At 42.9% G+C, this 22,361-nt stretch overlaps 1 protein-coding gene across 1 annotated transcript; it reads left to right on the plus strand.

Moving 5' to 3' along the window:
- Nucleotides 1–1,055: 1,055 nt before the first annotated feature.
- LOC149341759 (UBX domain-containing protein 7) lies at nucleotides 1,056–18,231 on the plus strand. The gene is made up of 12 exons (XM_089543924.1): nucleotides 1,056–1,146; nucleotides 1,679–1,850; nucleotides 3,080–3,147; nucleotides 3,701–3,769; nucleotides 5,448–5,569; nucleotides 6,896–7,042; nucleotides 9,292–9,382; nucleotides 10,156–10,209; nucleotides 10,703–10,788; nucleotides 12,457–12,742; nucleotides 14,599–14,678; nucleotides 16,472–18,231. Exons 1-12 carry the CDS (start codon nucleotides 1,083–1,085, stop codon nucleotides 16,634–16,636), a joined length of 1,404 nt encoding a protein of 467 aa, XP_089400050.1. The 5' UTR covers nucleotides 1,056–1,082; the 3' UTR covers nucleotides 16,637–18,231.
- The last annotated feature ends 4,130 nt before the right edge of the window (nucleotides 18,232–22,361 follow it).

The following is a 22,361-nucleotide window of genomic DNA, read 5'->3' on the forward strand; positions in this document are numbered from 1 at the left end:
ACAACTCAACCGTTCTTCACCCGATTGCGAGTAATGTACAGGAACAAATGTATTATTAGTGTTGTTTCAGCGCGAAGTAATTTGGGGAAGTCTTCGAGGTTATTACGCGGTACGACGTATGACGAAGACCATACACAATACAAATGAATAACGCACAGCTCACTGAAAAAAACTGCCGTCGTGCTTCTAGAAATGTAATTCCTTCTGGACTGTATTTTCGTTAGGGTGTATGCTGCAATAGCTAGGCAGAAACTAGCTATTTCAACAGAAAAAACAGGCCAACAGACCTAAATGCTATCCTAAACAATGCAAAAACATCTGATCGCAAGCATCAACGCACTAACGTTTGCTACTTCGTAGTAGATATTAACACTTTCTTACAGTGCATATATATAACCAGGAACAAAACACGCACCTATTTGGCTATCTCCTGTCGCACATGGAAGAGAGGTGAAGATGCACAGTATTAAAAACGACAGCAAATAAATGCACAAGCCCTTGGAGGACATCTTTTGCTGTGAAAGACAGCTGCACGATTCCAAGCAGCTTGAGAACTGTCTTTCTTGCATTTAGGCTACTACGATATGGCGATAAAAGCCCGGAAAATCGTTTCTGCTTCTGATAACTGGTTTGCAATCTACTTAGTTATCACTGAGGTCATGGGTCATATACGGTTTATCTTTGATCTAGACAGTGGAAGTTCAAAAATGCGCGGGCATCACTAGTTTGCTTCCGCATGTTGAAATGGCAACTATTTAGTAAAAAAAAATGCAGTAATTTGCTTCAGATATTACATTTAGCCAATCTATTTTTATTTGCCCGGCATGTTGCCACTAGATTTAGTTTGAAAATTCTTGCGTGATTGGGATAATCAAGAAGCCGAAAGCGAAACGATAGTCAAATATTTTTGTAACCTTTAGCACAAATAAATAAATATGATTCAATACATTGTGTACATATATTTTTATTTTTGGTCCAGTAAAGCTGATATTTTGTGCCTTTTTGTCTTGCCTTGCGTTGGCTGGCGATACGATACTGCGAGCTGCGGTCCTGCGGTGAGCAGCAGACCAGCACTAGTAAACATGGCGTCTTCGTCTGCCAGTTCAAACAGCATCAATCTGATCGAAAATTTTTGTGCTGTCACCGGTACTATACGTTTTAAATGTTTTTCATCACCTACGCGTAGTGATGTCTTCGCTTGCTAATTTATGCAGTATAGAGAAGCCCTTGCGTTGTGGTTAATGTGCCTATTGATCAGTGGTTTTGTTTCGGCTGCTTTGTCCATGTCATTTGACTGTTCGCGGCCGATGCGTCAGTGCCAGCTGTTTAAAAAGATACGCGATGCGTACTTGTCTCGGAATTTCGTCGCTGGGTCCGCTCAACAGTTGCCCAGAAGCACGTGTTCCAACTTGAGGTCCAGCGTTACTGCTTGAACCTGTTTGCAAAGTTTGGCTTGTGGGAATCTTGTTTCAGCGTCGTGCTCGCTGGAAGTGGGTATTTCTATAGCGCCCTCAGCATTTGCTTAGGAGTCAGCGAGCTTCACATGTAACGAGTAACATCTTTGGCTGTTCTTTCTTACGCGATCAGTAGTTTCATTGTTTTGCTGATTGGGCGGACTGTTGCGTTTCGTAACCGCGTTGGCGATCGTTTCGATGACGCGTCTTTCTCTTCGTCGTAGGAGCGGACGAAAATGTCGCTAAGCAGATGCTGGAGGCCTGCAACGGCAACTTGGAGATGGCTATCAACATGCATGTTGACTCGGACTGGACGCAACCATCGAACTCGCACGCCAGCGAAGCCGCCCTGGCTTCTAGCTCGGACATGCCTCCGCCCTCTGCGGCCACAACTGAGTGAGTGACAGTGTTTTGCAACGTCGGTTCTGACCTGAAATCAGACCATGCTTGCACCGTCATTCATGCTATAGAGAAGTGCGCGTAATATGAATTGTCCCTATTTGTAGTCATCTAGATTACGAAAGAGCATTTGATTCATTCGAAACGTCACAAACAGTGCGAAACCAGAAAGTAGAAGTGACATATGTAAAGGTGCTGGCAGCGACCGTAGTCCTGCGCAGGAAAAGGGATAGAATACCAATCGGGAATCATGTCGGGCAGGGTACTGCTCTTTGCTCCATGTTTACAAGGGGTACTCGGGGTGTTGGATAAAGCTGAGCTGGAGACAAGGGGTAAAGGGGAACGCTTCATTAACCTCCAATTGGCTGTTGACTTTGGACCTCTGAGTAGTCGGTAGAAATTGCAGTGCATGGTTGAGAGCCTGAATACTGTACATCCATCCTCACTTGCACATGACTGCTATTGGAATCTCATCACTCAGACCTTTTAATGGTACTTAGCAAAGTACTGAATTCGGTGTCAATGCATTTTCATCCTGAAGCAGAATGGCAGCATGCAGCTTGGAGCCCAGGCTGTAGGGTGTGCGCTGTAGGGTGTGCTGGGAGCACAGGGGGAAGAAGGGAACATGCACACCAATGCTTATGTGAATCCCACCTCCATCTTTTCACCCTTGTCGTGGTTGTGCTACAAGAAGCAGTGCAGCACCAATTAGTCTGAACAGGCACATATTCACAGGATGGGGGATTCCCCTTCCCATGATTAACTCCCCCCCACTGATGCAAGAAATTACCTTGCACCCCTCTTGGAGAAAGATTTCTTTTATGGGCCTAAGCTAACTTTGCATAGTGATAGTCATAGTGATAGTGCATAGTGATAGTCATAGTCATAGTGATAGGCATTGTGTGCGATAAAGAAAGACAACAATGTGAATGGAAGTGATGCCAAAATAAAATCTTGTGAGAATATGAGATTTTACCTATGACATAGCATTTTAGAAACATCTACATTTTTTTTTCCCCTCTTAACAACAACTTTCTTTTCAAACATAGTAGCCGGGCATGGCGAAAGATGATGAGCAGAGGCGCATCGTTTTTCACTTTATATGAGTCTTGCTGTTGCTAAGACACCTCGGTGAAAACTTCAGTAAAGAAAACACGACTCTTACAATGGAAAATATGGTATACACAAGTCTGCATGCCGCTGTGTCTGTCTTTTACTTCTTTCAGTGATGATGGCGTCAGGCCACCCATTCCACCTGTGAGGGAAGTCCTGGTCGATGGTCCATTCGCTTATGGTGAGCATGTCTTGCAAAGAAGCAATTGCATACAAGTGGCACTACCCATTGTGATGAATAGCTTCAGTTTGCATACAGCAGTATGACTGGACCTTTTATGTGACAGCCTGTTACTAGGCTCTTAAGCAGCACTCTTTTCCACTGCAGTAATAGTGGTAATAGTGCTTATTTTAGTTGTTGCCTTTATTGTTAGGTCTGGTGAAAAAATGGTAGCTACTTGATGTACACTAGTTCAGCAAAAGCAAGAACTGGGCAAGTTGGAGAAGGCTGATTATTTTTTAACACACACATGCAGTGCTGTATTAGTAAACCCCTGTCCCTATTCTGTTTTGATCTGAATTTGTGCCCAAACTGACCATGGTGTTACTGTTTATTTGTGTGTGTGTGTGTGCACTTCACTTTTTAAGCAGCCCTTTCGACAAAAACAACAACAGAATTAAACTGCTTTGTTGTCTTCTTAAGGGAGGTTATCTCTTTTGTTCATGCCCAAGTTGGCTGCATGCTGGAACACATTTTGCACTTTACATTTCATCCCACTGTTATTTCTTTCCAGGATATCACCCACCACGACGGTCTACCTACAGCGTCTTTGACAGGTTTCGTGACTTCCAGGCAGAAGCAAGTAAGTGGCCGAGTGCTGTTCAGATTTGGCGCTGTGCAGCTAAAGTGTGCTATTCTCACACATTCTTTGCACATAGGGTTACGGCTCCATCACTCCAAGGCTGTTGTCGTTGCAAATGCTGTATTGTATGAACGGCGAAAATGCTCGATAATGGGTTAAAGACGGGTAGAATCGGTGCTGGCTTGCTAGCCCTTCAAATTTGTGATTTAGGGGCTCTCGCCGATTGTGGCTGGGCTCCTTGCTACAAAGGTATCTGTTGCTAAAGTCATTGTCGTCAATGTGACAGATGCGGTTGTTGCGAAACGTTCCTCTTTCAATCTTTCTTCTCACATATCTTTCAACTCTCCTCTGTCCGTGTGTGGAAGTTATTGTGGCTCAGCTCGAGCAAGTGGCCAAGTCTGTACACTTTCCTTTTCATTCTTTCTTCAGTAACAGTATAGCTGGCTTCACTTGCATCTGTGGCAGTAGATTTACTTTTAACTATTCTTTGCTGCTTTGAGCTATCCGCCTGTAGAGCAATCTTTTGCACTGCACTGTCTGGCAGTGCAGCCATGACGCTTCCTACAAGCATCTATCAGGCACCTCGCTGATAACACCTAGCACATCATTTCTGTATCTGTGATTCAGTATAACCTTTCTTTTTTTTTGCATTTTGTCTATTTACAATTTTACTCGCATGTACCTGCACATCTATTTGTGCACATCACTGATACTTTTTAAATTTCACCTTATTCCATGTCAGATAGTTGGCCAGCACTTATCCGACTTTCATATAATTTGTGATATTTTATAATCTTTTTATTTTAACTTCTTAGTTTTATTGTACTCACCAAAGTTTTGCTGTACTTACCATCATGCAGTTAGTTTGTAACCTATTTCTCGTTTACTTTTCTATTTGATCCCTTGCACAATGCCCCATTATAGGACTGTAAGGTATAGTAAATAAAAGGTTGCACAAATATTCGAAGTTAACGGATTTTTCGGACTGTTCGGTTATGCATCAAGCATGCATTTCAGTGAAGGCAGATGGAAGATAACCATAGCTCATGGTGAATACAGTGTAATAGTGTGTACGTTGATGCTTAAGGAAGTGGATGCATGCTTTGTAGATAGGAGAAATGTAGTTGGATGTTGTGCACAGTTTTCCCAAGTGCCTGTAGTGTCTCTTCAAGTGCGGGAGCACAGATTATAAGGCTGCGTTTGCTGGGACTTCATTCTGCCCATTTTTACATTCTTGTGTGCCTTGTGGGTAAGTGCCAGGTTATTGGCGCAACTTTTTAATAGGCTTAAGCAGTGGCCAGCCAAAAGGACAGTACCACTCCCCCTATTTTCTGTTATTTAAGCTCGCTTTGCCAAACACATTTCTTGCCTTCATCAACACCTCAGTTCCATACTTTCGTCCTTTTGTGTTCAAAGCTGTCTCTCCTTCTCTAGCCCTCAGCCTTCACCTGCCAAGTTTAAATGATGCAGACACATTTGAAAGTGATGCTTTCCTACCCCATGACTTTGTCAGCTTCAAATAATCTGGTCTGAAACATAAGCGTTGCAATGAGGACCAGGACAATACTGAGAGGAAACAGCAGTTTAATTTAGTCAACTTCAGTGTAATGAGCGGTTTCATCTCATGTTGTGTTTCTTGTGCAATACTCGGTGTTTTTCCTCCTTTTCTCTGTGGCAGGGTTGCAGGAAGAGAAGATGCTTCATGGTGATGCGGACAGCCCATCATACAAAAAGCGGAAAACGCTAGAGGATCTTTTCAGGCCACCTCTGGATCTCATGCACAGAGGCTCCTTTGAATCTGTAAGCATTGTGACATAGTGGAATGCTCTTTGTGTGCGTTAAAAGCTGATGTGTCTCTGTGGTGATTTTTCTGCTGCATTTACTGATTATCACGTCACAGAGTGATGCACACATTTGGCTTGCAGTCATTAAGGCTTCCATTATTCTCACACTATTCTCATTACTAGTTAACTCTTTCGTTACCACACCTATCTAAATCCTTCAATTTATGGCGCGAAATGGCCCATTCTGCGCAATTTAGTCCTCTTCTGGAGAAGTAATGCTATCCATTAGGTATTCATTTTTTTTTCTTGTCAGTCATAGTGGGGAGTATTTTCAAACTTCGTGCGAAGCCTGTCAACGCAGAGTAATCATAGTATGGCCTCCAAGTTGGCATCCTTGTCTCGCACTGACCTTACAATGGCGGTGTTCTCGCTTTTCCACATCATCAGCACTTCTCTTGCAGATGCAAGCGAGAGCTTTGTTTGAAATTATGACTTCCATTGATTTTAGTTAGGACAGAGATGGCTGCTCCACGAGGCCCAGACTATCGATAGGTGCCTGTTTGTAATCTTCATTTTCGCTGTTGCCAAGGAGATTCGCTGCTTTGCGAGCCTCTCTGAGGGTACCGAGCATGTTCTGAATGATTCTGTGCCACCAGCAGAGTAGCGGATCAAGTTTTCTCCAAAACAGCTCAGGGTCGACCTTGGCACTGCACTGTGAAGTGGCCCGAAACGCTTCATGCGAGCAGTTTATATGTATATATTTTTACTGATCAGAAAGTTAAGCATGGGGAGTTCTGTAACTTTCTGTCTTCTTTCCTGACATAGTAGCGCATAATTTTATATTTTAAAAAAATTCTGTTACTTTCTGACTGAATATATTTAATATTTTTGCAAATTTTTCAACTTTCTGCATATCAGTACCATGAAGACAAGGCTTTAACGTGCACTGACATTGCACAGTACACGAGCCTCGAGCATATCGCCTCTATTGAAATTATACCGGAGCGGCTAGGATCAAACCCGCGCCTTTCGAGTCAGCAGCCGAGCGCCATAACCACTGAGCCACCGCGGCAGCATAAACAAGCATATGAGATTTAAAATTGTGCTTGATGCATGCTTTGTTTATGCAGCAGATGAAAATATGGGGCCATATTTTATTTTACATTGTGATTTATGCCTCTCATATTGCAAACAAAAACCTGTGTCCCTAGGAGTGTCTCCTAATGTGAGGTGAACGTGATTAGTTTTATCACCACAGTGTTGAGACTGCAGCAGCCCATCCTTTTTTGTCTGTTTTATTTGTTTCTTTCTGGTATTTATTGAGCGTTTCTCTACTTTGCAGGCTCGAGAAGTTGGCAGGGCAAAGAACCGCTGGCTGATGGTGAACGTGCAGAATGTGCAGGAGTTTTCCTGTCAGGTGCTGAATCGGGATGTTTGGAGCAACTCCACCATCAAGAGCATCATCTCCGAACACTTTGTTTTTTGGCAGGTATTCTGCTGCCTGAGGCCCCCTCGTTTTTTCTACTTGAAACAGTCTGTTAACCTGTGTCCGTCTAGGCAGAAGGAATTGGAAATTCACAGGCCTGCAATGCATGTGTCATGGTACAGTAAACTGCCCTATAGTAATGTCACCCAGAACGGCAAAAATCTTTACTATCAGTTATTGTGGATGGCTTGGCTCTGAGAATGCTCTCAGGCCAGTTATGCGGCGAGAGAGCCGGATACGACCACATTTTATGGAGCTGCAAAAAGGCGCCGCTATCGGCGGACCTACTACCAGTCCCTTCTCTAGAGCGATGGGAGGCTATACTGGCCAGCTCAGACCCGTTGACGCAAGTCCGGGCCACTGAGTGGGCTCACAAGGTCGCCAGGAGCCATGGGCTCGAAGCCACCTAGTATAGTACCCACTAGGGCTCAGTGCGGGCAATTAACGTTTTCCAATCCAATCCGGCCCGTTGCTAAATACACAGTGTTGGCTTATAAAAGAAACACTCAGAAATACCTTCGATCCTACTCTTTATCGACCCTTTATGTGATAATTATTTATTATCAGTTATCACATTTTATTCGTTTACGTCTTGCGGAAGTACAGCATTTGCACGAATACAACATGGCTACGAATGTAAAGCCAATTTGATTCCATGTAAAAACCAAAGTTTTCGAGGAACGTGGCATCGTCTTCCACAGCCTCAGCGTCATTTAAGAAGGAATAGATAAGAGACGTGCGTGCGACAGAATCAAGTGCGGCAAAATCACCCACACAGTACCGCCGCTGCCGTGCTGCATGTAATTGTCGTGTGTGCCGTGATATGATCATTCTGTCGCCACAGCCAGATGCTATTTAATATTGCCATTTTGTAAAAAAAATCTTCACCATAAACTAAGAAACATGTACAGCCATCTATGGAAGGCAAAATGGGACCGCAGTTTCATCTTGTTATATACTGTTTACTATCTACAGCCGTCATTCTAGTTCAGTTGGTAGAGCACCAGATGTGAAATTTAGAGGTCATGGGTTTGGATCCCACTGGCGACATGTGGTTGTTTTTCTTCTGCTTTCTAATCAATTATCTTTAATATAATTACCTATTTATCTCCCCTTGATAAGCACCACAAATCGAAAAAATAAATAAATATACATCTTCTCTAGCCTATAGTGTGCTTAGGTACGGAATTACTGTTTATGGTTCGCTGGCAACACAGGGTGAATTCGCTTCTGCGTTTGCTTCTAAAGAATATTGCTTACGGCCTGTCCATTGGTAATGAGATTGATATTTTTAGAAGACTAAAGCTTCCAAGTTTTAACTCTTTATTAACAGAAACTATTGTGCTAAAACACTTCTGGTACAGTCAGTTCACCATTCCATATGGTCCTGCTCGGGATTTAAGACCAAAATACCGCTACTGCATTCCTCGCTGCTCAACCCGGTACGGAAAGCGCACACGTCATTACTATGTGCCTGCCTGTTTCAATAGCTTGCCACCTACTGTACTCCGCATGAAAACTAAATACACCCTGAAAAAAACTTTGCGGTTTGTCTCCGCGTTGCTTCCAGCCCCATAGTTATTTTATCTATATTACTGTATTAATTTCAAATTACTGTAATCTCTCCTGATGTTGTAATAGTTACATATTTGTTTCACTACGTTTGTTGACCTTTTTCTTTTTTTGCAAAATTCATTGCAACGTCTCTATTTTCCTTTGTTTTGCCAATGTTCGCTGTCTGCCAGGCGCTGCCACTCAAGCCCTTTGAGGCTTTGGTAGGCTTGATTTATGTTGTCCGACAATTGACATGAATAAAAGTTCTATCTATCTATCTATCTATCTATCTATCTTGGTTTCGGTGACTGTTGGCTTCCGTCATGTATGTCATAACGAGCCCCTCTTTCCGTTTTTCTTGTCTGCTCAATGGAGAAAACTATTGAATGAAAAAAAAAAAAAAAACATGCCACTTAAAGCTGCATACTTGCCCTGTTAGCTCAGCATATGATAGGAATATTGGTAAAAGTACTCAACGATAAACGTGACAATTAATTTTAATTGGTTCTTCGTAGCACAGAGATTATTTGTCATTCCAATTTGCAGAATAACTTTGTTGATAGTTGCCAGTTTATTGCTATAGCCTTAGGTACTCAAAGGAATTCTAGGTGCATTCCTGATGAGTGCTTATGGTTGTATATACATAGATAGGAGAAATGAACATATTCTCTTATTGTTTTTGTTTTTTTACTGTTTAGGTCTACCAAGACAGCGAGGAAGGTCGACGGTATGTGTTGTTCTATAAAGTTGTCGACTATCCCTATGTGGCTATCCTCGACCCCAGGACTGGTGAGTGGCTTCAGTCTCTCTTAGCAACGTTGTGCATAGAAGCATTCATGTTTGGTGCCACCTTATGACCTCAGGTCATGTGTTAAAATGTTGTGTTACCCATCATCTACGGTGCATTTCATTTTTTCTTAAATGCCATTTATCTTCTTTTGCGTGAATGCAGCAGCAAACACCCTATTTCCTCCACACAACATGAGGGAAGAGTTCGAATGCTAAAGCGTGCTCCACAATATTCTGGTCTCTTATAAAAGCTTATAAAATGCATCATTGGTGAGCAAAGTTTAATTTTTTTGCAACCAGAGTGCATTGCTTAAGATGAGTGATGCATTATGTAATAAATGTATTAAATTTTAAGCGCATTAATTTGCAGGAGTGAAAACTGAAGGCAAGTTCTCATGCTCAGCTTATTCAGCTGAAATCCAAAAGTTTATCAAGAAGATTCTTATAATTACAATTGTATCCTTGTTGGTTAGTGAAGAATTCATCGCTTTGAAGTCTGCATTTCAAACCATGCTCGGCAACAAGCTGGCAGGTGCACTTGCATAAGGGTTTCTGCCTTTCTAACTAGCCAGGAAAGCCACCGCTTGGGTAATCTGAAGAGCTGATTAGAATTTCTATTACTACTTGACATTCGCTAATCTCTACCAGCATTCTCCACGCCAGTGATGCTTTGGCAGCGTTCATGGTGGGATCGGTTTATTGGCAGATTGTGCTATAGGTATGACAATCTGCCCGAAACTATTCTGAAATCGCCCATTTTGTTTTCCCTTCAGGTGAGAAGGTGCTTTCCTGGAACCAGGTGGATGCTGTGAAGTTTTGTGATGCAGGTATGACAAACAACAGTAGTTGGCCTGGTCAGCAGGAGAACATGTTTAAAAGACAGCGCAGTGGTAGGGTGTAAGGCGGCAAAAACAAACGAGCAAGTGCTGTGTCGTTCTCCCCTTGTGTCCTCTTGTCTGCCCTGTTTTCCTGAGCACGGTTATATAAGCAGCAGTGACTAACTTGCTTGATTAAAATACAGTAAAATCTGGGCGGGGGGTGGGGGGAAGAGAACTTAAGTGCCTGTAACATAACCAACCCCCTTACCATAGCAAACCACACTCCACCCTGAGTGCACTTGGCAATTGTCTGCACAGCAAGCCAGACAGTTCAGCATGCTCTTTTCTTAGAACTGACAAGAATGGTGCTGTTGCAGATGCAGATAAGTTGATAAACAAAACAGGCCTGCATTGGTTGATTTTCTCGTGCTTTCCCGCAGTGTTAATGTTGACATCTTCTGTTTATTTTGAAAGGACACATGCTGTTGCCCCCTTCTTGCAGTCACAGAGTTCCTGACAGAGCATCCCACACCTGATGGTTCTGCTGTCAATCTCCCGACAAATAAAACTAAAGCTGCAGCCAAAAAAGTGCGTATGTATTACTTCTGGTAAATAAATGTCTTGTACAGAGTAGCAGCAACAAGGCCGGTCGGTCTATTCGAGACTATTGCAATCAGCTAATGCTCTTATGTTCTTCTGCTTCAACAAATGCAGCATAGCTATGGCCTAGCTGCTGAAATTTGGCCTCTGCGGCGGGGTTCACTTGTAAAGCTTTGGGAAGCTTTGTACCACAGAAAGTAGCACTCTGACTGGTTTGTTAAGGCTCTGCTTTTTCTTAGGGCCCGCTGTGGTCAAATATTTACTGCACCAAAGCCTTAATCAACACGGAGACTGTTAATTAGTTGACAGTGCATGACCAGTGCATGACAGTGCATGACCAGACATCAAAGGAAGACTTTCGCTTCTAAGCGAACATTGGATATTTATAGTTTTTTATGCTGTTTCTTAACCATGGGTGACTTAAGTTATTTATAACTGAGGTCTAGTTTCAAATATGCATCCGTTTTTTTACCGTGGGCAATTACATTAATCATTAATAATAATGATCCTGTGTTGTCTGTGGACACACTAGGACAAAAGTGCTTGTTCTATGAAGAGATTATTTTTTACACATCTTTATACCCTATAAAGCACAAGGGATAAGAAGGAGTAAGAAGCGCATTTCTGATAGGACAAGTAATTTCATTTGATTGTGGCCTTCGGTTTTCAAAATGTAGTTTTCTTGTGTTGTTATGGTCTAAAAAAATCTGCATTATTCAAGGCACATATTAAAAAATTGCTTCTGACAATGTGAGCTGCGGCAGTGGCTCAGTGTTTATGGTGCTCGGCTGCTGACTCGAAAGGTGTGTGTTTGATCCTGGCTGCGGCAGTCGAATTTCGATGGAGGTGAAATTCTTGAGGACCGTGTACTGTGCGATGTCAGTGCACATTAAAGAACCCCAGATGGTCGAAATTCACTACGGCGTCCCTCATAGCCTGAGTCGCTTTGGGACGTTAAACCCCAATTAACCAAACCAAACCAAAAATATTGATACCAAATCATGTCCCTAAGGCCTACCGTGATGGCTCAGTGACTATTGCATTCAGCTATAGAGCATGGTGGCCCAGATTCAATTCCCGATTTCGGGAGCCACACTTCTTTGGGAGCTAAATGCGAAAGCCCTTCAGTACAGTATGCTTCAGAGGCATTCATTTGTGTTTAGCACACAAAATTTTAGTAATTACTGTGAGAGGGATACGATAGGTGATAAGGTTGACTAAATTAGAAAAATAAAAAGATGGTGCATTCATTGTGAAAGAAGGCTTACAACTCTTTGTGTAAGAGTTTGTTGGTGAGCAATGCAGTGAGAAAGGAAATTCCATTAACTAGCTGCCCAAGGAGAGAAAAATGTAGGAAAGGATTTACTAGTTAGGGCATTCGGATGCAAAGCTAGGAGTACACAAATGCTAAAGCGACTGAAAGTTGCAGCAGTGGCACAGGTTGAATTATTAAGTACTGAACTGTCTTCTTTGAGCGCTTATGAAAATAAGGACTAGGAACGTCATGTTCTGTACTAGAGAGATGTTGCATATTATTGCATGACACAAGGTTGAGCTGATGTGTGAATGTACGTTTTGCAGTGACTTGTTTATTACTCCCGGAACAACGGTTGTGTTTGAAAGTTGTGTTTGAACACACACACTGTTCTGCCACAGGAGAGCATAGTGGAGGAAGACGAAGAGTCACAGATGCGGGCGGCCATTGAAGCATCGCTGCGCGAAAACACTGCCGGGACACACGACTCATCCTCAGATGATGATCAGAGTGACCTGGAGACTTTCGACTCAGACACAGAGGCTGGGCCAGCGCATACAAACAGCAACCACAGCAGCATGCAGGTGGATGCATCGCCACCGGCTAGGGACAGCACAGCTAAGGCCGGTACCAGTGCTGCAAGATGTGACGGAGAACAGTGGAAGAGGTTTCTGGGCAGTGAAACAGGTGTGTAATGGGCTCAAGGCGGAGTTGTATTTTCTGGTGTGTGGTGACATTCTCCCAATGTTCTTATTGATGGAGCTTGCTCGCTAGGAGGGCGTAAAAGTGTTTATTTAGGGGAAGGGGTTGGGGTTGACTGTTTCATTTTAACTGCGCCCAGTGGTAGGGAGAGTCAGAGCATGAGCGTACCCTTATTACTGCATTCTTAAAGTTTTGAAAAACCGCCCAATCGGTGAAAAACATGGGCCCATTAAAGTGTTATCTTTTCTTTTCTTTTTTTAATGCACTAGCAGAGTCCAGTGTGAGCTATCACGGTGATGTGCAAATCTTGTGAGAAATTTATCTTTAGGTGCTTGCCACTGTTTCAGTGTTTGACACGGCACTCGGGAGAGGTAAAAAAACATGTGCATCAGGTACTACAGGGGCGTAACTTTAGACTCCAAACCCAAAGTTGGTGAAGTACCATCACATTTAAAAGTTCCTTTAGAAAATGTGCTGCTGAAAATTTCTGGAGTGAACAAAATCCTGAATGGCAAATGCACTCATAACATCAACAATTAGATACCCCTGGATATGTAAACTTGTTGTGGTCCCTCCCCCTGTTATCTCCCGAATTTTGACATTAGCAGATTTGGAATATGTCAGGTAAGAGTATGCCTGGACTACCACATACATATCAACTTTGCTGCTGATCACAAGGTCATGGGATTGAACCCTAGGCATGGCAGCCATATTTCATTGGAGGTGAAATGTAAAAACTCTTGTGTGCTGTATGATGTCAGCGCACATTAAAAAGCCCTAAGTGGTCTGAATTAATCCGAAGCCCTCCACTAGTGTTCCTCATAGCTCATGTGCCGCTTTGCTTAAGCCTGATGGCAGCTTGAGTGTTGCAAGGTGTTTGTATGTAGTAGTAGCATCTGTGATTAACAATGAACGACTGCAAATCGTAGAGGCCACACCAATGTATAACATTCCTTTGTGCCGAGGTACAGGTGCCCACTGAAGTGTATATAATGCGGAATCCATGAGAAAGTTGAATTTCTTTTTTGTCCGCAGATGTTACCTGGCATTAAAGGTGCACTGAAGAGGATTCTGAACATGTCTTTTTGCCGCGGGAACTCGATCCACACGTTCCTAGCATTCTTAGAAACAGTGACTTATTGCCCTGTGTGGTCGATTTCCCCAATTAAAACGAATTAACGTCCGGCTCCCGCCTTTACTTTTGAATTCTGCCTCGTACGGTGGGCGGAGTCGACCAACGCGTGGAGCGCCTTTCACCCAGTCCCGTGGAGGCTTTGCTTTCGCTTTATTTTGTTTTCTAGGTTTCCATGAATAAATAGTTTCATTCGCAGATAATATAGCCGCAAAATAAGCCCGAAGAAATAAAAATATGCGCGGACTATTTGCTACTACGGACTACTACGTATTACTCCGCCGATGGCAGAGCGGCAAGCCGCCACAGGACTGGGTGAAAGGCGCTCCACGCGTTGGTCGACTCCGCCCACCGTACGAGGCAGAATTAAAAAAAAAAAAGGTGGGAGCCGGACGTTAATTCGATTTAATTGGGGAAATCGGCCACACAGGGCAGTAAATCGCAGTTTCTAAGAAAGCTCGGAATGTGTAGATTGAGTTCCCGCGGCAAAAAGACAAGTTCAGATTCCTCTTCAGTGCACCTTTAAGGTGTGCAACTGTGCAGGTTGCACAGGGGAGTGCTGATCACCTGCATCAGTTTATGGCTGCATGCTTGTACTGCCAGCAATTTAAGCATTTATCATGGATTCCTGTTCGGAAAACTTATGCCATGTATATGTGGGCATGCGTGCATTTATTTGTTCCTCACATCCTTGTGTTAAAATTTACAGATGAAAAATCAGAACTAATGATCAGATTCCCAGATGGGTCAAGAAAAGTGATGACGTTCCCATGTACATCAAAACTCAAGGTATGTTGGAGTGCCATCTTGTGCTAGCAGCACTGTTTGCTTCTTTGGAGGTATGTAAATGAGGTTGCTAGATTCGGCACCTCTACATTGGAATTGAAATGTGTTGCACATTTGTGCAGGTTGTCAGGCAATGGGTATGTATGAAACTATGTACTAATTATGTTTTGCTTGTTGAAATTGTATATGATAGCCTTGCATGAATAAGTGTCTATCCAGGTGTTCATTTTAACAACGAAGCACGTGGCACTGTTGTGAACTGAACCAAGGAGGTCGAAATCTCTGCTCTCATTTACCAAGGATCAGAGTGAAGGTGGAGGAGCTTTTACTGCCAGCTGGGTATACATAGTCAAGTGCTTCCATGGTGTTACCAGCAGCATCAAATGCTCTGGCACACAAACTGTTGAGCAGACGTATGTAATAACAGCTTATCCTGACAACAGCATGTTCATAGTGAGATGCACACGCTACACTTTAAACAGTAGAGGACAATATGCAATGACTGAGAAGGATTAGTACTTGTTGGCAAGTGAGATTTTTGTTTAAAAGACGGGAAAATTGGTGCCAAGTAGTTACAGTTCTGTATTCCACAAGAGCAAATTCTCATATACCAGGTGTTTCAGGGAAGCCCGTAACTAATTTTTAAAAATAGGCTTCTTGAGGTATTAAGACTGTTTCTGCGGCATAGCAGTGCTGGTGCTGGCTGACATCAAAAAAAAAAAAAAGGGTGAATCATGCTGGTTAACTAATTTTTAATAGTTAACTTTTTAACTATTACAGTTAGGCACCTAGCTGCGATTGGAGATTAGTAGCGGGCTGTTAGTGATGACGTATCAGTTTTTAGAATTTTGAGAACTCAGTTACTCTAGGTGCTACAGCTTAACAAAGGCGAGCTTTGTCAGCGCCTTTGTTAAGCTGTAGAGCTTCCCCGCTCGCCTTTTGCCAGCGCTAAACAGTGCCCTCAGTGCACACCACAGGACCTTCTCCCTCTTGTCTGGGCTGGAGCAGCAACAGCGAGCACTTCAGCCCAGGTGGGACAGGTAAGGTCACATGGCACATGCACCTCAGAGTGACGTGCACAGGGCGCATTGTTTTCACCTCAACAAAGCCGCATGCTCTTTGAAAGTGCACGTCCTTTGCCACGAGATGGCCAAATTTTGTTGAGCCACAGCACCGAGGGTAATTGCGTTTTCGAAAGTCCAAAAGTTATGTGGTTGTTACTAACAGCCCATTGCGAATCTCCAATTACAGCCACATGCCTAACTGTAATAGTTAAAAATTAACTGTCAGAAATTGGTTAACCAGCTCATTATTTGGCATGATTCACCTCTTTTTTTTTTCTGATGTCGGCCAACATTGGCACTGTTATGCCACAGAAGCGATCTTTATGCCTCAAAAAGACTGTTTTTAGGCAGGCGGACTATTTGGCAGGCTTCCCATCTCCTCTCACACTTCTAACTTCCTTCTAACTTCCAATTATCGACTGATCTTTTCTATAGGATTACATGCAAAAGTGTCGGGACCAACACTTCATTTATAATAAATCGAAAATTCCAATCAAGGGGCTTCGAATTATCGGGAGTCGACTGTATGATCAAAAAAAGTGTGTTGCTGCTAACGCAGGATCCTTTGAAAAAATGCCGAAATCCGCAATTTTAATGGCATGCACACTGGAAGATGGGTTGAAGGATCGCTTTGAGTGTATTTCTGCTTCGGAATGTGAGGTAGGAGGTCACCTTGCGAAAGGTGCGACTGCTAACCTTGCGTTTATGTGCGCTTCTCTCCTGGCTTCTCAGGCGCTCATCAGCTTTGCATCGTGTAGTGGATTCAGCGAGGACACCCACGAGCTGGTGACCAACTTCCCCAGACGCAACCTTAGCGAGTTGGACCATTCACTGACGCTGCGCGAAGTGGGCCTGTTCCCCAAGGAGACGCTGTTCATTCAGCTGCGCAGTTCATGACCCCTGCTGCTGCCACTGCTTATTCTCACCCCAGCAGCAGGCGTGTCCCGAAACTCTCTTCCCACCAGTTACTGCCGCCGCCACTTCTTGCCGCACACATGCTGGAAAAGGAGGAAACTGCAAGGAACGAGTGGCTGTGTTTTGATAAGGTTGCGATGTTGCTTCTCCAGAACACTCATTCATGGACACATGGCCATGAGGCCCCTTGGTGCAGAGGCTGCAAGCGGGCAGTAACTGAGGCTTTGCAGCAAGAAATTATCTCCTCTCGTGTTGTTCCCAAGCAAGGAAAACCTGCCCGCTGTTCTTACTTTGCAAAAGACTCAACAGCTGCAGAAGGCTTCAAGAAAGAGCATATCTGACGGGGCCTGTCTTGTTTGTTTCACCATAGCCTGCGTTAAATTTGCCTGTGTCTACTCAGTGGTCTGAAACACATTTAATTTTGAGCTGCCACTTTCACAACGCTGAGTTCCCCATTGACGCCACTCTGCAATATATATTGGTAACTTGCCAAGCAGCGTTGGCAGAAGGTTGTGAAAGTTTTTGCAACTCCTCTTATATAATGCTCTTTTCAGGATAGCAGCTCGGTTAAGAGAAACCATAGAGATTTCTAATTGGTCACTTGAAGTCCTCTTGCAAAATAAAGGTTTCATTTTATGCTTTGAAATGTGGCCAACATAGTAATTTAACAAGTGCCGTTTCATTTTTTTTTGTAAAAGGTGCATAATAAGGCACTAGACTCTTTCTGTGTTCCTGTAACGCAACTGCCACTAAGAGGACCTGGAAAACAAACACTTCCTGAATTGATAGCAGGACCCATTACAGGCCCCATTTGTGAAAGCATGGAGATGACACAGCTGTAAGATTGTGTTAGCATTCGCGACACTGTTGTTGTCCACTTATACAATCTATTTACAAGCTATTTCATCTTGAGCTTGCTTTCACAGGTCCTTCAAAAGCTAGAAATGCTGTCTCTTAGCAGGCAGGAGCAAAATTGCAATATCTGCTACTCAGGTGGAAGTCACATTATTGTAGAGGACAGCATTCAAACAATGTAGCACCCCCTTCAATTGGACAGGCCACCTGCTTGGGTGTCAGCATCACTGGGCGAGCATAATAAAATATAACTGGCTATAGCTTGACATGCTTGTCGAGTATGCAAGCCTATGCAAGCCTGTGTGTTCATGTGTTTTTTTTTTTAATCATTGGGCCACATTTTGCGTTGCAGCTAATCTGCAGTTTGCTCATCTGCTTGCAAAGCAGGTAATCCTTGCAGCAAGGAGGCAGTGCCTCTCAGCCACAATGCTGCGCATTCCATCTGTTTGGAATACAAGCCCATTTTTATTACTGTTTTTCATTTGACTTTATTTTGTTGAGCTTGCACTGTGTGTGAGGAGGGCGCATGCAACCGTAACATTGAGTCCAACTGGTTGTTTTCGTCTTTTGTGTACAGGTATCTGTGATGAATATACATCACAGTGTTTCTATGCTGTATTTCCTTTTTGTGGCAAAAAATACCGTTTTATTGAGATTTGTTGATGAGTACAACTAAATCTATGCCTCTTCTTTTTATTACAATCATGCCATGTGTTCTCTCACTTCTTGATTCTTATGTCATCATTGGAAAGTTCCAGTAGTGTCAGGTTCAAGAAACCTGCGAGAAGAAAAACTTCACCACTACCACCAGACACCAAGCTGAAATTAACACGTGCAATTCCCACGTGTTTGCATGTATTAACTGACAACTTCAGTTATTACATGCTGCTTGAACAGTGAACATGAGTTCTATGTGGCAGATTATCATCAGCTGCAGTGAAAAATTATGGATCTTGAAGGATTTGTAGAAAATTATCTCAGGGGTTCATATCAACATGTAATTTATCAGTACAAGCTAATCTGTTGCAATTGTACAAGGTTTTCTCCTCCCCTTTTTTTTCTCTACACATCAACTAAAAGACAGGTTAGTTGACATGAGGTTAAATTTGATCTTTTTGCGGCAAGTTTGATAGCCAGCTGGGTACAGTTACAGTAGTAATTACGGCAGTCATTTTACAACCCCATTAATTTGGCTTAAAACTGTTATTTTGTGAAATATTTCTTTGAAAGGATTTAAAGCAATTATTCCTGAAGATTAACACGTCAGCTGTGGCCGTTGCATTCAGTCTGCCTAAGAAGTACACAGCCTACTGTGATGCTGCTCTTGCTAACCATACATATCCTTAGTTTTTCTTGGGCATCCGGCTGAAATGCTATAAATTCTTGTGGTACAAATTCTACCAAGCCGGTTAATGATGAATATTAGCCCTTGACTGTTCAACATGGATGCATGCTTTGGAGAGTGTAATTAAAGAGACACTGAGAACTCTATCCAGTTATTGTTCTTCGTAAATATTTGTTCCCTGGCTCTCTCTGCTTTTGTTAACAGTTGTCTGGCAGCAGAAAAAAAAAAAAATCTATGGCTGGCAAAGCTGAACTTAAAATTTTTCCCACCGCTCAAAGCATACTCATGACGTCTACTCTGAGAGGGGACCAAGAGTTTTTGAATCACACCAGTTGCAGAACTCTCTTCAAAAAGTGACCATTCCTAGTAGCCATTTTCTGGGTGCTTAGGGATGGTGGTGCCATCTAGAAGCAGTCAATAAAAGCTGGTGCCATACAACGCGGTTGCCTTCTGAAAGCTTTTTTCTTTTTTTTCCCCTCTCTTAATTTATGGTTGGTTATCTCTCAGACTGTTATATCTATGGATTTTTGTTAATGCTCTGCTTCACCATGAGGCCCGCCAACGATCTCGAGTTGCAATTGGAACCCAGTTTACGTTGCTGACCGTGAGCAGCGCGGCAATTTGTAAACACCTAGTCACTGGATAACTTATCTAGTGAATAGCCACCTAAGACAGCCATTTTTTGAATACAAGGACCCTATCTGAAGGTTTGCTACTGGTAGCATAGCCACCGATGTCTGCGACAAAAATTCAGTGCTGATGTACGCAGTTTACTAGCAAAATCGACCAGTAATGGCGATACCTGTATTTGGCGGGGGGTTAAGTTATGAAAGCGCCGTTTTTGGCAGGTAGTCTCTTTGTGATTAAAAGTTGGCACACTGTCAATATAAGCCAACTTCTGTTTGTCCTCACAGTTCCTTTAATTCTCGCAATACTGGCGTAGAAAGTCGTAACTTGAGGTGATCATCACTGCATCACTCCCGTTGCAGTGCTTTTTTTTTTAATGCCACGTACACTCATTCGATATGCTAACACTACTTTCTATACTGCCAGCACTTGTCCAATCATCGAGCTTGTGGTGGCCATGTTTCGATGGAGGCGAAAGACGCCTGTGTACTGTGTGATGTCAGTGCACGTCAAAGAACTCCAGGTTGCTAAATTAATCCAGAGCCTTCCACTACAGCTCCTTTCTCTTAATTCTTCCATCCCCTCCTTCAGGTCCTTATGGACAGTTACAGGAATCATCATCATCAGCCTGACTACACCCACTGCAAGGCAAAGGCCTCTCCCATGTCTCCCCAATTAACCCTGTCCTTTGCCAGCTGCGGCCACCTAACTTTCTGCTGCCCCCTGCTATGCTTACCTGCTCTCGGAATCCACTCCGTTATCCTTAAGAATCAGCGGTAATTATCTTGCCCTCGCATGGCAAGCCCTGCCCAAGCCCCTTTCTTCCCCTTGATTTAGTCTATGATGTCATTAAGGGCACAGGGTAAGCAAAAAATCTTAAAAATTTCGATTTTTATTTTTAATTTCTAATACGGATTCTTTTGTTCCATCTTTTCCACTATAGCACTTGTTCCTGCTTTATGCATTTTCCTTTAAACAACAGGTTTGAAAATGAGGAAGCGAGTGGCCGGGCTACATTTTTTTTTAGAGGCAATGTCTTGCCAGCCATTTGAAACATTATTCCATGACAGGAACTGAATGTTTCATAATTCAGTTGGAGTAAAAACATATTTAGGGAACAATCTTGGAGCTCTCAGGCTCCATACTAGTATTTTAGTCCTTCTTTCACATCAACTGCGAGCAAGCTCCAAAAATGTCACTTTAGTACAAGAGAAACTAAGGATGTGCACAGCAGATACTCTCGTAACTTTCTACGGCAGTGAAATAGCAAGAGCAAAGGTTCTGGAGCCCTTTTGGCTAACACTCCACCAGCTGAGAGAAGTTGACGGGACAAGTTTTCACTGTTGGCTGAGCAGCATAGGAAGTAAAAAAAAAAACTCATAGGAATCTAAGTGACTGATACAAAAAGAGTAAGATAAGTTGAATAATGACTGTGGAGGTCGTGCCTATGGAATAAAAAGGTCAGCAAAAATTGGCAAAGCCATAAACTTGGTAGTAACGTTACTGGTAAAGTAAGTACGCATAAAAAAAAAGAGCAGACACTCGAAGCCTATGGTAAAATGGTAAACTCATCCTGCAGGACCATGCAAATCTGCCCACAGTTGGAACACAAGTACAGCTGTTAACCCCGATTGAAAAGCAGCAAATACAGCAACAGTAAAGCACTATAATACATACAACTTGCGTGTGCAACTCATATTCTAATTCCATATACAGGGTCATGCTTATATATCCCCCCATAATGGGTGTCCCACAGGTGTTAGCCGGGGATGGTTAATAAGCAAAGCTCTCTCATTAAATTTTGGCACTATTTATACAATTTTCAGTGCTCACAGTCGAATAGATTTAGGTGCAAGATTCTGTTAGCTGAAGGATATTACTACCATGCAAACTAAGGAAAAAGCTCTCCGAACAGAACAGCAAAAAACCCTTATGCTGGAACCAGCGCAACCAACAGGAAACCAGCCCAGCTGGAACCAGCAGGAATACCGCTGGTTGTGCTGGTTCCAGCAGAACCAGTACAAACCAGTAGGTTTACAAATTTTCACCTGGTAACATCAAAGCTAGGATCTCAGGCTAGTTAAAATATATACTATATGTCAATACAGCTAGTAAATAAATCAAATCCAACAAATAAACAAAACACATGCTCAGTTTATGTTGCATGGCCCCTCTAAAAGGAGTCCAATATTCAAGTGCTGCACTATATCCACATAATTGTCATTTTTGAAGACGCATGTCAGTGCATGGAAGTGAAAGGCATTGCAAACAGCAATGCATATCACATGCGAAGGTTAGCTAGCTGTGCAAAAGCAAGTCTTCACAGCAGAACATCCAATGGGATGTTCTGCTGTAGCCAAGCAGCAGAATTTTATTGGCCCAAGCAAGGCAAATCATCAGTGGCCAATGCTTCGAAAATTGGCAAAATGCTGGAAACCAATCAAAGCTTGTGCTTGGATGAGGTGACAAGCCAACCATTGGCCATTCTACGGAAGGCTAAGCATGGACAATCATAGGAAATGCTTTGAACCATCATAAGGCCTGCACTCTAACACCATACTAAATCCCACCAGTTTCTTTGATTGTGAGCCAATCAAGTTTGCCAATTAATATTATAGCTTTTTCCTAGCACCTTCTTTTTTTTCCGTAACTGCAGCTGCTTCTAGCTTTGTTAACTAAAGAACTGTAGATTTGTTAACTGTACAGAATCAGTTAGGGGCCACCACTTGCCAAATACCTCAAATATATATAATCCCTTCTAGGCAATAATGGTCTCAAGAAACACTAATATCGCCACTTGACAGGATAGTGTGAAATGCAGCAGTAAGCATCTGATAGCACTGCTGCAAAAGACTTCTGCAAAGAAAGGTGCGAAGTGGA

Source organism: Amblyomma mixtum, chromosome 5, assembly GCF_055824585.1.
Source record: "Amblyomma mixtum isolate Tamu chromosome 5, ASM5582458v1, whole genome shotgun sequence".
In the NCBI taxonomy this organism is placed as follows: domain Eukaryota; kingdom Metazoa; phylum Arthropoda; class Arachnida; order Ixodida; family Ixodidae; genus Amblyomma; species Amblyomma mixtum.

Coding starts and splice junctions, on each gene's coding strand:
- LOC149341759 (XM_089543924.1), top strand. CDS start 1,083: ATGGCGTCTTCGTCTGCCAGTTCAAACAGCATCAATCTGATCGAAAAT. Junction 1,147..1,678: donor AAATTTTTGTGCTGTCACCG/GTACTATACGTT, acceptor TCTTCGTCGTAG/GAGCGGACGAAAATGTCGCT. Junction 3,770..5,447: donor TGACTTCCAGGCAGAAGCAA/GTAAGTGGCCGA, acceptor TCTCTGTGGCAG/GGTTGCAGGAAGAGAAGATG.